Consider the following 15,740-nt stretch of genomic DNA (forward strand, 5'->3'; position numbering starts at 1 on the left):
ATTGTGCAACATTGATTTCTTTTATTGCTGACAATCCAGGGTAAAAATCCATGCGTTTGCCAAAATTCAGAAAAATTAACAGAATTCTTAACACCAAAGCTTGATTAAATAGACAAAGTAATTTGCTGACCATACAGGTTTAAAATTCTATACATGTGAATGTTCATACACTTGCAACAAACCAGTGTAGCAGTGGCATTTTAAAAATATACAAAGATATATTGTGTGGCATTATTAAAAATTATTGACCAATGTTCCTAAATTTCTCAACTTTGTTTCACTTGGTGGGTCAGCTGTAATCCAACTGATATCCCCTAAAAGGGGTGGAAATTTATTGATCTATTAAGAGATGCACAAGTCACAACAATTATAACAGCAAATGTTAGAGGAGTAACTATTTGGGAACTCCAGGAGGAGCTGTTACAGTAACACCTAGAATGCAAAATGACAGTGCACTACCGTGTGGAGGATGGTACAGACAACATTGAAGGTGGTGACAAAGGTCGAGGAATCGCGAGTGAGCTATGATTGCAGTTTTACCAGGTTAGAGTGAGGCTTTGACAAGTGTGGTCTTATTGCTTCAATATGCCCAATTGCAATTACACTCACTCCACTGCCTTTTTTGAGATCCTTCAGAAAGGCTTTGATTGAATGCAAAGATGGATAAGGGCAGTAGTTGGGTAGTTTCTTGGGGGGCAGGTGGATGGGAATTTTGAGAACTTAGGTTTTGAAGCAGGCTTCACAGACAAATTTACTGAAGGTTGGAGGGGAGATATGGGGGTACTTATAGAGTAAGAGGAAGCAGTGTAGGAAATGGAAAAAGGTTTAACTAAATGAACAAAAAAAGTGTCCAAAGGAGGAATACGGCCCATTATGAAAATGATGATGAATGGACAGTGATACATGCCCTAGCCAGGATGTTGAGACACTTTGGGGGTACATGGAAGTGATGGGGTTCCCATACACTTGCTGCCCTTGTCCTTCTATAGTGGAGGCTTGAGAAGTGTCACATCTTCCAACTAGCCCCTCAGCATCAAATTCAAAATGTTTTTCCTCATCTAAAACCACCATCACAGTCTGATCTCTCTTTGATTCTACAAACACCTCTGATTTTATATTCTTGTGCATATCCTCCATTCTTCTGAGTGTCCTGCTTTGTATCCACCCTCCACTACATTGTCTTCAGCTGCTTCTGAAATACTCCTCCAAACTGCCCACCCCACGTCTTGTCATTTCCTGCACCTCCTATAAAAAGCCGCTAATTTAAAACAAATTATTTATTTCGGCTATTCCTTTGGTCCTATTTCCCAACTCTATTTCCATCACTATTTGGAAGTAGGCCATCAGCCCTTGAAGACTGTTCTGTCATTCAAATAGATCATGGCTGATATGTATCTTCATTCCATCTACCTGCTTTGGTACCAGATTACTTAATACCCTTGCCTAACAAAAATCTATCAATCTTAGTTTTGAAATTTTAAATTGACCTACTCTCAACAACTTTTTGGGAGAGTTCCAGACTTAAGTGTTCAAGTCTTCTTTTTCTACAGCTTTTGACAAAACATAAAAGCACTACATTTCTGAATAAATATAATGCTAACAATGTTTGTAAGAACAGTGTATCCCCCAAAATCTTCATTTCCAAGCACTGGTGTTGCATAATATTTCAAAATCTACTTACTGAAATCCATCTATTTTCTCAATGTAAACATTGATTTGAACTCGTTTTGCTGCCCTCACAAGGAGCCCTGTAAGCTAAACAGTAAAATAAGTCAGCACAGATATACACTTGTGTATTTATATCGTAATACAAATCTATTTTTTTGTGTGTTCTGTTTACCAACCTGTAAAAAAATTCCCTACAACTGTATGCACCCATTTACATTATTCTATAAAATGACCAATTCTGTACTCTGCCTACATTTGAGGCTGAGCTTGCTGCCACCACAACTGCAGGGGGCGCATTCACTAGCAGGACATGCAGTTGCAGTGCCTGTGACATCACCGCCAGCCACAGGACCTGCCTGCATCAAAGAATAAGACCATGCATAATATTAAACAATGTAAAGATATTTAAACAAGTGCGACATCAATAAAATGTGGTTCTCTTTCACTATGGTTAAGGATTGCAGTTTTCACAGAATATTGATCCCCAAAACACCAGTTAAAATTCCTGGTATCGTGATTGTGATTTGCTCACCACCCTGCTCGCTGCCTTATTGGCCACCCCGTTCTCAACCCCTCACTGCCTCATCCTCACTCACCGCCCTGTACCTTAATTCCCTGCCCAACCCTGGTCTCCTGTCCATCCATTTGTTTGTGCCTCTTCCTCCTAAGGTAGGCGCTGCATCTAACTGCCCACCTCGCAAGTGGGCAGGAATATAACGACAGAGATGAAATAGGTTGGAGAGGTGGTTGGTCTAGCAGAGGCAGGTTGTGAAGAGACTTTTCCATCTCCTTCCCTGGACCCCTTTCAAGTTATAGCACTTCTATCCCTCTCCACTTTGTCATAGCTACGACTTCAAAACTTAAAAAACATTTATAGTGTAGTTATCAACGGTAAATAACACTTGCCAGCCAGGTCTCCAATCTGTGCTGTTCTTTGCACACATTGGTACCATTGGCTTGCTTTGAAACAATATGATGTTCCAGCCTTAGTAGTGCAACATATTATTTTTAAAAATTTTAGAATAAAACTACAGAACTAACCAAGCATTAAATAGATATTAAAGTTATAACTGTCCGGTCACATTCTGGAGAATATTTAAAAACATATTCATCACAGGTCCAATAATTACCAGTGGGTGGTATGAGATAGTTTCCAACAAAATGTGAAAAGTAAGCAATAAGTCATAAAATGCAACAAAGTAATTGAAGCTTTTGCCTTAAGAATGATTATCCTCCTTCAATAAATGCGAGCACATCTGTTAAGATAGCACAAAAAGCCAAGGAAATGTCTTATCCATTTTCTTTGAAAGTTATAGTTCTTAGGTTACAGTACACTCATTGTGCACCATATACAAGGTAAAATGCCAGTGAGTGATTGCTGAAGTAAAGCTTAGCTTGCAAAGGACACTGGGAAACAGTAACTATGCTGACCTGCTGCAGCTGATGTCTTTGTGCAATAGACTTTGGTTTGGTTGTAGCTGTATGAGTTACGATATTCAGATGATGGGGTACATGCCTTATCCTTGTTTTTAATGAAGTGAATTGCATTTACTTACAGGATTTATGTCCAAAAACGTTTCATGATTTGCCTTATCTGGATGCATTCCTTCGATATCATCAATAAATTTTTGATCTGCCTGGTAAAAATGTGGAGACGAAAGAATAATAGGAGCACCTATTGTAGCAAAAGAGAAAAAGAATGTCATTTGTTTGAGAGTGCCCACATGGTATGGTAATTTGTAAATAAGATGACATTGGTTTACAGAGAAACTATTGTGCATGCATCCACATACTAAACTTACACAAATCTTTACTATCAGAGGAAAGGATTTTAAAAATTTTAATCAAATTAAAAAAAGGGTAGATTAATCAATTGTAAATGGTGATCTGCCACAGTAACTAATAAACTGAGATATCCAGGAGCAGAGAAACAGACACTAACGCAATTAGTGACTTTATGGACAGCTAGGCCCATGGTGTAGCCTGGTACACAGTGGTGTAGCACTCTTAACTCTGAGGGAAGGTTGTGTTTGACAAATTTGATTGAATTTTTTGAGGAAGTAACCAGGAGTGTTGATGAGGGTAATGCATTTGATGTGGTCTACATGGACTTTAGCAAAGCTTTTGTTAAGGTCCCTCATGGCAGACTGGTCAAGAAAGTAAGCGCCCATGGGGTCCAAGACAAAGTGGCATGTTGGATCCAAAATTGGCTGAGAGGCAAGAAGCAGAGGGTAATGGTGGAGGGATGTTTCTGTGACTGGAAGTCAGTGGAGTTCCTCAGTGCTCGGTGCTGGGGCCCTTGCTGTTTGTGGTGTACATAAATGATTTGGACTTAAACGTAGGGGGTATGATCAAGAAGTTCACGGGTGACACAAAAATTGATTGGGTGGTAAATAGTGAGGAGGATAGCAAAAAACTGCAGGAGGATATCAATGGACTGGTCAAGTGGACAAAGCAGTGGCAAATGGAATTTAACCCAGAAAAATGTGAGGTAAAGCATTTGGGGAAGGCTGATAAGGCAAAGAATTACACTATGAATGGTGGGACCCTGGAAAGTACTGAAGATCAAAGGGACCTTGGTGTGCATATCCACAGATCCCTGAAGTTATTAGGACAGGTAGGAAAGGTTGTTACAAAGGCATTGGGATACTGGTATTCTATGCTTCAGCTAATAAAGGCAAGAGCAGGGAGACTATGCTGAAACTTTATAAAACGCTGGTTAGGCCACAATTGGAGTACTGCATGCAATTCTGGTCACCACATCATAAGAAGGATGTGATTGCACTGGAGAGGGTGCAGGGGAGATTTACTAGGATGCTGCTTGGGCTGGAGTGTCTGAGCTATGAGAAAAGATTGGATAGGCTGGGGTTGTTTTCCTTGGAGCAGCGAAGGTTGAGAGGGGATCTGATAGAGGTAGATAAGACTATGAGGGGCATAAATAAGGTGGATAGGAGGGCACTTTTTCCATTAGTAGTGGGATCAATAACCAGGGGGGCATAGATTTAAGGTAAGAGGTAGAAGGCTATGAGGGGAGTTGAGAAATGTTCTCAGCCAGAGGGTGGTCGGAGTCTGGAACTCACTGCCTGAAAGGGTGGTTGAGTCAGAAACTCTCGTAACATTTAAGGAGTATTTAGATATTCATTTGCATTGCCATAGCCTCCAGGGCTATGGGCCAAGTGCTGGAAAATGGGATTAGTGTAGTCAGGTCTTTGTTGACCGGCGCAGAAACGATGGGCTGAATGGCCCCCTTCTGTGCTGTAGACGTCTATGAGTCAGGTGAGTTCATACAAAATGTTAAATGCCCTCAAGTCATTTGCAAAATAAAAACCGTCTGGCTTTCAGTTGAACTTATTAAAAGTGCAATGTCTTTCAAACTTCAAATGCTAATTATAAATCCTGCAAGTGCAGCCTCAGGGTGCATCACCTGCCACTTCCCCATCACAATCGCACTCTGAGCTACTACTGGTAACATCATAAGTAGCCACGATAAATGCTTCAGAAACTACAAATGTAAAAACACTAGTGTTGTAATAATATTCTTCTTCTCCAGGTAACATGCTCAATTATTTGATGACTTATGCCATGGTTTTGTTTCAGAGCAGGGCGAGAGGCACGCCCCAAGTCTACCTCTGGCACAGGGATCGAACCACCCGCTATTGGTGTCATTCTGAACAATACCCTAGCTGTCTAGCCAACTGAGCTAACGAGTGCCGTTTTTAATATTTGTCAATAAAAATTTAATTTTATCTTGAAATGTCCAGAACTCCCCTCCATTGACACCCTTGTACCTTCCTTGCATCATTTAACAAGTGACTTTAATCCGGTTACCTTGCCTGCATATGCTCACATTCAATACACCTGATCCCAGGCAGTTGCCAGCTGGAACACAGAACCCAGCATTCCCTGGGTTGACTGTAGCATTGGCTGAAATCTCACTTGGCAGCACAAATCGGAAGACTGGTATCCCTTTGACTTTAAGCTCCTGCTCAAAAGTAGCATAGAGAGACCTGTGTTCAAAGTAAAAATATAGAAAAAAACCAAAACAGTCAAGCATTTAAAAGCAGATGTTATTGTTTTCAAAAGGAAAATAGACATCAAGGCAATATAGAAACCGTTGTGTTCTGCCTCAGTTTCATCAAGCACAAATATTGAATCAGTAACAGTATTAAAAAGGGCTAAGAGTTTACAAATGGGTCTTATCTGCTTAAGATTGTCTGTTTTAAAAAGCATACAGTTGCAGCTTGCTTGCATCAGTGAGAAGACAACATTGTAAAGAAACAGCTCACTTTAATTTAAATCACATTCTGGACATTGTTTGCCAAACGCCTTTTTACAATGGGAGCCTTCTAAACATTACAGAATTACACTTTCTCCCTTCTCCTGAAGCCCTCACTTTGGTGCACTTCCACACCACGTGACTGGTAACTCAAATCTGTTGCAGGCTATTCATCGCAGAGAACATCAGAATCTGTTGTACACCATCATCAAGGGATGGGATTTTCTCCTCCTTAGCTGAAGGGGGATTTGGGCCAATTATAGCTTCTCTCAATATCTCCAATGAGGTAAGCCAACTCAACACAGATGCTTTCCTGATCATACGCTCAAGACAACACGTATCCGAAACAGTCATGGAGCCCAAACAATAAATGCACACTCAGGTAAAATTGCAAAGTAGTTCCAAAGAACCCAAATTACAAGCTACATGAATGAATCAAACTGTTGCTTTCCTAACAGGTTTGCAATCGTCCAGAATTGCACACAACTCCAAATGTGTCTTAAAACATTGGAGTTCAAAGGCGATTGCAGAACATTGTTTCCTGTTCCCCTTCCTGCATCCCAATAAGTCATGTTCCCCTTTGCTGTGGCTCAGTTCATAGCACCCTCGCCTTTGAATCAGAGGGTTGTGGGTTCATGTTCCACTCCCGGAAACCAAGAACTGTGATTGTACTCGAAAGAGTTGCAATCTGTGACTGTTGATAACTCAAAAAGAATTTTTTTAAAGTGGTCACAGTATAAACAACTTGCATAATAAAATGCCTTTGATGTAGTAAATGTCACAGGGCACTTCACAGCAATATTAGCAAATCAATGTACTAAAATGTGTACTTAAAAACAAGTCTGAAAACAAAAAATATTTTAACCATTTCATAAAAGTCAAAGAATGGAGACAGATACAGTAAAGCAGCAGTTGAAGTTGTGTGGGTCTCTTCTTGGTGGGATGCAGGTCAGTGGCTAAAAGGTGAGCAAAAAAAAAACTTCAGTTTGAAGGAAGAGCTTTCCCAGCAGCGTCCCCTTACAGCTGGCAGTGCTTTGACAATTAAAAAGGTGTTATTTTCTTTTGAATTATTGCTGGCCCTGCTGGCATGAATTATCCACCTACAAGAATGGCTTAGGTCTGCAAAATGATGAATATCATCATCTGGAGGACAAAGATGGCTGTTGTGCATCATATATACTCCTGCAGTATGAGAGTTAGACACTGAAGCAAAGCAGATGGACTGCACTCTGCAGTGGTGAGTGTCTGATGAATTCAGAGATTTGTTATTGATGCTGCAGCAACCCTTGTCAGCTTCAGCTTTGTGCTCAGAGAAGCTACAGATACTTTTTCCTTCCAGGGTCTTTTTTGATGGTGGGGGAGTTGGGTGGAACTAGAAGGAATGGTCGCTTCCGCTCTTTGTCTTATTTTCTTTGGTGCTTTTTATTATTCACAAGGAAAACGTTGGGAGTGGGAAGTGGGGTGGCTGAGAAAGAACAAGAAAGGGAAAAAACAGGAGACAGAATGACAAATTGCAAGAGAAAAAAAAGCTCAAATCTCTTCATGACTATACCCCTCCTCCTATCTCTAACCTCTTTCAGCCCAACAACTCTCCTGAGCAATCTGCATTCCTCTAGTTCTGGTCACTCGCGCAAACGGCATTTCTTTCACCCCCCTTAATATTGGGGGCTATGCCTTCCGCCATCTAGGTCTTCCCAAACCTCCCATCTCTCTAACTCTTTCTTCCTTTAAAAAGCTCCTTCAAACTGCTCTCTTTAGCAAAGCTTTTAGCCACCCCTCTTAATATCTCCTTCCTTGGTTCAAAGTCAATTGTTGTGTTTACATGCGTGAAAACCCTCAAGATGTTTTAATACATTAAAAGGCAACTTCTTGTTGCTATCGGTTTTGCATTTTTACCAGTACTCCTAACTAGTTGTGTGTAACAAAACCATGGAAATACATGCGCACACACAAAATCAACCTATTCTTACCTGCAAAGCTCTGAAGAAAAGAAGAGAAGGGTGTCATTTTTAGTTATTAACGGGTGGAAGGAAGTACCATCAGTACCATTGATCATATTGCATTTATCCGTTGTCCACCAATCCAATGAGCTAAAGTTTTTTTTTGTTTGTGGGGGTTGGAAAAAAGAAAACCAGAGAGAAAAAATCTTGCATTAAAGCTGTAATTAAAGGAACAAAAGCAACCACCAGTATGCATAAGTGCACTACAAATTCTACTTTTAAAAACCAATCTATATATTACATTGCATTATGATCAACAAATTTAATTGATATTTCTGCACATTATCCCACTTCAAATTGGCAGCACCAAATATTCTACTGTAAGTTGATTAGCCAGAACCCAACCCTAGTTTAAAGTTTCCAGAGCAGCAACTTTTTGTTTAGGTTTGGGCATTTTCTTCAATTCAGTAAGTTTTAATCTTTAATTGGAAACCAAAAGAAAAAGCACTTACTCGTTACCCCTCCATTTAACAATTCTAGTAAAATTTTCATAGCTTTCTTGTCCCGTGAGAAAAACATATTCGCCATCATCTGTCCCATTCATCTAAAAACACAGCATATTACAAAGGATAACTGTAAAGCAAGTTAGTACATAAGTAGATCACCTGACCCCCATTTTAGAAACCTTTCCAAATGCAATTTTAATCATTTAAAATTCCCCCCCATACAGAAAATCAATTAAAATATCAATAATACATAAAACAGACTCATCCGGTCAACCCATAGGAAAGCGCACAACTTAAAAATACACACTGACTAAGGAATAATTGGGGAAAACTTAATTTTTATCTTTAAAAAAAATACTACATTCAACTGCGTGCATTTAGAGTTTATCATGAACTCAGCTTTAATCTGCAACATTCAAAAAGGAAGTACTACAAAGGAATGGATTCTTTCCTCCCCGTCCCACTCACCACACACAATGGTGGACAATTCAAAACTGATGATTCTTTTAATATGTTTGCAGTTCTGCTGGAAAACAAATGATTTAAATGCTATTTTCCTACACAACAAGAAATCAAGGTCATTGTTGAAGTCCTGTATGCAGCCTGATGTGTGTATTTTTCTTTAAAGCTGTTTTGAGCACAGTGGTCAATAGCTCCAAGATCCATTTATAGTGTTGGGAAGTTTCCTGAAATGTCAGTTAAGTCAGCAGTACCAGGCAGACAGGCACTGAGCCACCCTACATTAAATGGGGAGGGGGAGGATCAGATCATAGTCAGCATCTGAAGAGAAAGATGACCAACATCGACTTACACCTCATTAAAAGTGGATTTGAAAAGTTCCCCGTCTTTTTTTTCAAAATGATGGCTGAATTGTTGTGCATTTTTAGTTTTCATTGCAGATTCCCACCAGTAACAGTTCATCTTCACCTACATACGAGCTGAGTGCAAGAGTGACTTACCTTATAATAGAGCCCAAAGTAATCATCAATGTCCTTTTTGAAGAAATGGATGGATGAAAGTACAGGATCTTTGTAACCCCAAAGAAGCTCATGTACTGTTCGTGTTGTAAAAAGACCCTCCCCTTTCACGGTCAACAGAGCTTCCACCAGTAAAATATAGTAACTGGAATATTTTACCATATCCATTACAGTCTGTTTACAAAGAGAAATAAAAATAATCAATTCAAACACAAGTTTGTTTTTTTTTTAAATCCAGCTCTCCTATAGCTGACCTAAGAGAATTTTCTTCCTGTATGGTTGAATACAAAATAGGGTAGGTTTTCCACTGCCTTGCATCTTGTGATAGTTGGCAAGGGGAGTTAAGAGGGAGAAGCATTCCTCAGATACAAGACACAGAAAACAAAATGTACAGACCTGTTACATCACATCCATTCCCCTTTGAACTGCCACAGGAGTGCCTAGCACACACCCCACTCCATGTCAACCACAGGAGTTTTAAGGGCTAATTGACAGCATGTGACCAGTGTCCTGCAAGAATCTCTGTTGGAGGCCTCAGTTATTCAGTTTATTAGTTAACAGCTTAGATGCTGGGACAGGAAGCCACATCTTCAAGTATGCCAATAACACAAAGGTAGGCAGCATTGTAAATAGTGTATGTAGGTGGAAGCATAATGTCACAAAGAGAAATTGAAAGGCTAAGTGAATGGGCAAAACTGTGACAAATGCATGGTCACCCACTTTGGACCCAAAAAGTATAGAACCGGGCGCTTTCTATATGGCGAACAGCTAGAAATAGTGGAGTGGGAAGAACTTGGCAGTCCAGGTACATAGATCATTTAAATGTTACAAACAAATTTTAAAAAATAGCAAAAAGGTTAATGGAATGTTGTTTTTTATATCTAGAGGAATAGAAGGGGGTAGAAGTCACACTTCAGCTATACAAAGCCCTGATTAGAACACACCTCGAACACAGAGCAGTTCTGGGCATCATCCCTTAAAGGGAAGTTATATTATCCTTGGAGTGCAGCATAAATTTGTCAAAATTATACCTGGACTCCAAGGGTTAAATTACAAGGTGAGATTACACATACTAGGGCTATATTCAGTATATTCTAGATTACACATACTAGGGCTATATTCAGTATATTCTAGATTACACCTACTAGGGCTATATTCAGTATATTCTAGACCTTCTAAATTCCAATAAATTGTGATTTGATCGAAGTTTTAAAGATATTAAGGGGAACAGTTATTATAAGTATTGAGGAACTATTTCTGCAAGCTGGCAAGTTCCTGGTTAGGAGGCACAGACTAAATATGAGAGCCAGACCTCACAGGACCTTTCTGCATACAAAGGGTGGCAGAAGTTTGAAACGCTCTTTCATAAATGACAACTAATGCTAGATCGATTGTTAATTTTAAAATTGAGATTGACAGGTTTACATTAGCCAAGGATATAGAGAGATACGGGGCAAAAGCGGGTACATGGAGTTAGGTCGCAGATTAGCCATGATCTCTGAATGGTAAAACAGGCTCAGGGGGATAAATGGCCTACTCCTGTTCCTATGTTCCTAGGGACAAGGTTGAAGCAGGTACCTTACAGCCTCTTGGGGCAATTTCAAGATTTTGGTAGCCTTCTGGTTACTGAACATGATCATAAAAGTCCCAATGTTAAAAACTTGGAGCACAGCCACAGGCCCCAATATTCATCTTTTTATAAATGTAAACACACAGACCCAACCTGGGGTTCCCAAGTTATTAGGGCAGCTGCTTCCTCAAGTGCAGTGCCCCTCAGAGAAAAGTACTTCCCTTTCGATAATCTGAAATTTCAACACCAAAAATCAGAAACACTGGAAAGATTCTGAAATGATACGAAACATTTTCTGGTTAAAAATGTCCATTGAAATTTAAAAGTAGCTCAAATGTCAAAGCTTATGTCAAATACATGCAAGTTAATCTGGCTGTATCTCAGCATGTCTGTTGAATAGTGAGTTTTTTAAAAAAAACTAGCAACTCACCACAACTGGAATATTCACTGTCCTAATCAGGTCAATTGCTGGATCTCCTTTAGACAACTCAGGAACAAATACATAGGTCTTAGAGGTCATAGCAGACACCATCACTCCATCATCCAGAAACGTGACATTTTCTTTAGGTCTATACTCTCTGAAAGATTATACCAAAGATTATACCAAATCTGGTTGCTATTTAGGTAAATAATTAAGGCACAAAAAACAGACAACCATTCAAACACACACAAATGCCCCTCCCACCAAAGACGCACTTCATCAGCCTTGATATCTCAGTGGGTTTAACCAGCCTGTGCTCAAGTCATACTGACCCAGTAAGGTGGGAAGGAGATAAAGGTTGCACTCAGTTACATTGCTTTTCATGACTTCCATACACCGCAAACCACTTTTAGGACATGAACCCACAACTCTCTGATTCAGGAGTGTATTACCAGCTGATCAAACTGATAAAGCAACATGGAGTTCAGCGCAAAAGGCAAGCGAGAAAGCCAGTAAAGCACCAGGGGTGGGGGGGGGTCAGCATGTGAACTGACCACGCTCTGAGAAAAATCAGTGTGATGTCAGAGGGAAAAAGGTAAGTGATTGGCTGGTGAGTATTTTCTTGTTTATCTTTCCAAAGTCAGGTAATGTATTAATAGTCGTAAGGTTTTATTAGTGGTAGTAATGTTTACAAACAGTAGTAAAGTTAACTGGGAGTAGTAGGGTTTGTTAATTATAAATTAAAAAAAAGAAATTGGCAAACACAAAGATGGTAGGGCAGGTGATGTGTTGCAACTGCAGAATGTGGGGTTCATGGACACCAATGTGATACACGGCAAACACGCCTGCAGTAGCTGCCTGCAGCTTGAGGAGCTTTGACTCAGTCATTGAGATGGAGGCAGAGCTGCAGGCATTGCACTGCATTAGGGAGAGGGAAAGTTACTTGAATACTTTGTTCCAGGAGGCAGTCACACCACTTAAGTTGGGCAAAACTTTAGAGCTGGTCAATGGTGGAGGGGCCTCAACCCCTGACTTTGTCCAACAGTTATGAAGTGCTTGCTACCTGTGTGGTTGAGGAGGAGGACTGCAAGGTGAATGAGTGTACTGACCATGGTGAAGGTTGCCATTCAAGTGGGGTAAGCAAAGAGGAATGTGGTAGTGATAGGAGACAGTAGAGTCTCCAGACAGATACCGTTCTCTGCAGCCACAGCGGAGGGCTGTTGTGTTGTGTTGTGTTGCCTGCTCAGTGCTTGGATTAAGGACAACTCGTCATGGCTGGAGAGTAACTTGGAGTGGGAGGGGGAGGATCCAGTTGTTGTGGTCCACAAATGAACCAACGTCATAGAAAAACATCATTCCAGGTTCTACTCAAGAGAATTTGAGGAGTTAGGGTACAAATTAAAACGCAGAACATCAAAGGTAATCATCTCTGCCTTGTTATCTGAGCCATGCACCAATTGGCATAGGGTCAAGCAAATTAGAGAATTACACACATGGCTCAAAGAGCGATGTGGGAAGAACAGGTTTCAATTCAGATAAGGGGCCAATCAAGTTGGACTGAGACGAGGAGAAATTACTTTACTCAAAAGGTTGTGATTCTTTGGAATTCTGTAGCCCAGAGTGTTGTGGGTGCTCCATCGTTGAATACATTTAAGGCTGGGATAGACAATTTTTTTGGTCTCTCAGGGAATCGAGGGATATGGAAAGTGAGCAGGAAAGTGGAGTTGAAGCCCAAGTTGAGACATGATCATATTGAATGGCGCAGCAAGTGCAACGGGCTGTATGATCTACTCCTGTTCCTGTTTCTTGTGTTTTTGTGTCATTTCTGATCTATGCCAGATTGGTCCATCTTATCCTGTGCAGCAGCAAAAGAACTAAAATCAGCCTGAATGCCTGGATTAGGAGAGGGAATTAAAATGGCAGTGTTTTCTAATTACTAGGGTGGGTACGGAGGCAGACGAGGCTCAGAGTCAAAGGTGCAGCTTTAAGGAGGAGCTCTAGAGCTGGAGGTAGTTGGGAGGAGTGCGAAAGACCATGAGGAACAATTTTAGCTGAGGTATTGGGGACAGGGCAGGATGGGTGCAGACATTGGAGGCAGACTTTTGGGTGAACAGAAGGATTTGTGGGGCGGGGGGCTGAGCAGGGAAAGTATCAGACTAAAATTAAGTCTGGAGGTGACAAAATGCATCCAAGAGGGTCTCACTAACAGATTGGTTGAGGTAGGGGTGGACACAGGTAGCACTACAGAGGTAGAAGTGAGTGGACCTGGTGATGGAGAAGATACAGAGTTGGAAGAATCAGAGGGTAGTTAATAGCCTGCACCAAGCAAAGACAGACGGCAGGTAGAAAGATAGAGTCAGTGGGAAGACTGAATCCATTATCAGCCCTATCACAAACTCCACTCTTTTCTCAGCCATGATTAGCCGGAGTAATTGAAAATTCAGACTGATGGTCAGGCAAACAGTCTGACAGCAGAGAGCTCTCCTCACTAAGGTTACTTAGAGCAACTTCATGTTGCTACTTGACACAGTCAATGCTCTATGTGGTGGACATCCATTTCAACCCCATGTACTTGAGATTTAACTTCAATCTGCTAAAAAGGATTTTGATATCATTCTGAGACAAACCATATTAATTATAATTTTTTTTTTAAAGTTCCAGAAGGAGAAATGGTGCTTTAAGAACTGGAGGAGACTTTTAACAGTTGAGAAGAGAGTGTTCACTCATGACAGGCAATACAATGAATCACATGTCTACACTCATTGGAGAGTGGGGAGAAAGGAAATTAAGTCAACGCAAGAACTTGCAAAGTACCAACCCAGAATATCAGAATAGATGTTTCCTGCTGAGCAAGTACCACGAGATCCAAGAAGTAGGCTTTGGTTCAAGGCATGATTCAAAACTAAGCAAAAATTCATATCAGTAAAAACAAAAACTAACTCTAAATCAGCTAGCCAGATAATCACCAACACTATTTTAATGCAGATTAAAAACAAGCACTTTTTTTTTTAAAGAAGCACTTTTGCACAACAACACTCAGTCTTCCATTTCAGCATTTGCACGTATATTCAATTCAATCAGATCTAATCATTCTAATTTCCAGAAGCTGGATAAAAAATTTGAAGCAGTTAATTTGAATAAAATAAAGAGAACGGAGTGAAAACTCTGTCTCGGAAGGGGATCAATGGCAAAGTTCAGATACAAATAATGGGAGCATTTAATCAGACAAATTTTATTCCAATTAAGGTGTAGACTTAGGGATTTTGCACTGTTTTCTGGAGGAACAGAGAAATACAAATACTAACTGGGTACTTTTTGTTTTACTGCTAACCAGTGTTCTGAGGTCAAAGTCTGCCTACAGCCTTTGCTCACAGATATGTGGGCCATTCGTCTCAGTATCACATCTAATGAAGGTGATTCTGGCTGCTGCAATTCTATGGCTGAGAATTTCCCCAGGATGAGTTCCTGCCTGCAGCATGCCAATGCCAAAGTTACTTTCCTTAACAGTAGCAGGGACAAAGAGGGAGGGAGATCATTGAGCTGTGACCAGATGCCTTCGAATGGGGCAGGGAGGGAAAGAGGAGCAACATTCCCTTTAAGATGTATGTACAAGCAGCCGTGCAGGAATCTGAGATGTACTGTGCACTGAAATAAACTGGCCGCTGACAATATCCTCAGTTTATCAGGGAAAATTTCCAGCACAGTGTAAGTCATGACTTTTAAATGCCCATGCACAAAGGCAGGGTGCTCAGAGGAAATTATAACCTGCCAGTATAAATAAAATGTACAAACAACATTGGAAAGGGGAGGAGAGAAAAGTAAAGGCGACATTCAAAGTAGCTATAGACTTTTGGTGAAGGTTGCTCTGTTGAAAAGTCCAAAATGTCATTGTGATCATTAAATCCAAAGAGAGAAGATTGTGAATTACTTAAAAAAAAACCCAGAAAGGACCATTTATAAAATGGGAACATTCAAGGTTTTCCAAGTAGCATGCTCCTGCCCGTCTTAGAAAAGCTCCACTAAACCTTCAATGTTTGCATTCCTCCCTTCAGGCTTTCATGAGTGTACAATTTTTTCCCTTCCCTCCAATAACAAGTGTGGAAACATTGTGTATCCCTATGTCTTAAATGATAAATTCCTGTAGCTTTGTTATTGCATACCACCGGTTTACAATATCCAGGCTGTTTCTGAGTGGAGCTTTTTGAGTCTCCATCAGCTTTTGCTAGGTTGCCATGTATGGCAAAATTAATGCAGCTTTGAGGAGATTGAATGCATTGGATTGAGTCCACAATGGCACACACTACACATGGTCTATGGAAGGAACAGACTTCAGGGATCAAACCGTCTTCCTCATTCCATGTTTTTATTTTGCTTTAAGCACA

At 40.4% G+C, this 15,740-nt stretch overlaps 1 protein-coding gene across 2 annotated transcripts in view; it reads right to left on the reverse strand.

Annotated features, from left to right (window-relative positions):
* scarb2c (scavenger receptor class B, member 2c) overlaps positions 1-15,740 on the reverse strand; it is a 49,599-nt gene that overhangs the window by 21,034 nt on the left and 12,825 nt on the right. For both annotated transcript variants that reach the window (XM_078544222.1, XM_078544213.1), the window contains exons 3-9: positions 11,368-11,515; positions 9,350-9,541; positions 8,397-8,488; positions 7,915-8,034; positions 5,497-5,675; positions 3,225-3,343; positions 1,682-1,755 (exon numbers count right to left, since the gene is read on the reverse strand). In XM_078544222.1, coding sequence (XP_078400348.1) covers positions 1,682-1,755; positions 3,225-3,343; positions 5,497-5,675; positions 7,915-8,034; positions 8,397-8,488; positions 9,350-9,541; positions 11,368-11,515 — 924 coding nt within the window. The remainder of the gene's footprint in view (positions 1-1,681; positions 1,756-3,224; positions 3,344-5,496; positions 5,676-7,914; positions 8,035-8,396; positions 8,489-9,349; positions 9,542-11,367; positions 11,516-15,740) is intronic.

This window comes from Cetorhinus maximus, chromosome 1 (assembly GCF_964194155.1).
Source record: "Cetorhinus maximus chromosome 1, sCetMax3.hap1.1, whole genome shotgun sequence".
Taxonomy (NCBI): Eukaryota; Metazoa; Chordata; class Chondrichthyes; order Lamniformes; family Cetorhinidae; genus Cetorhinus; species Cetorhinus maximus.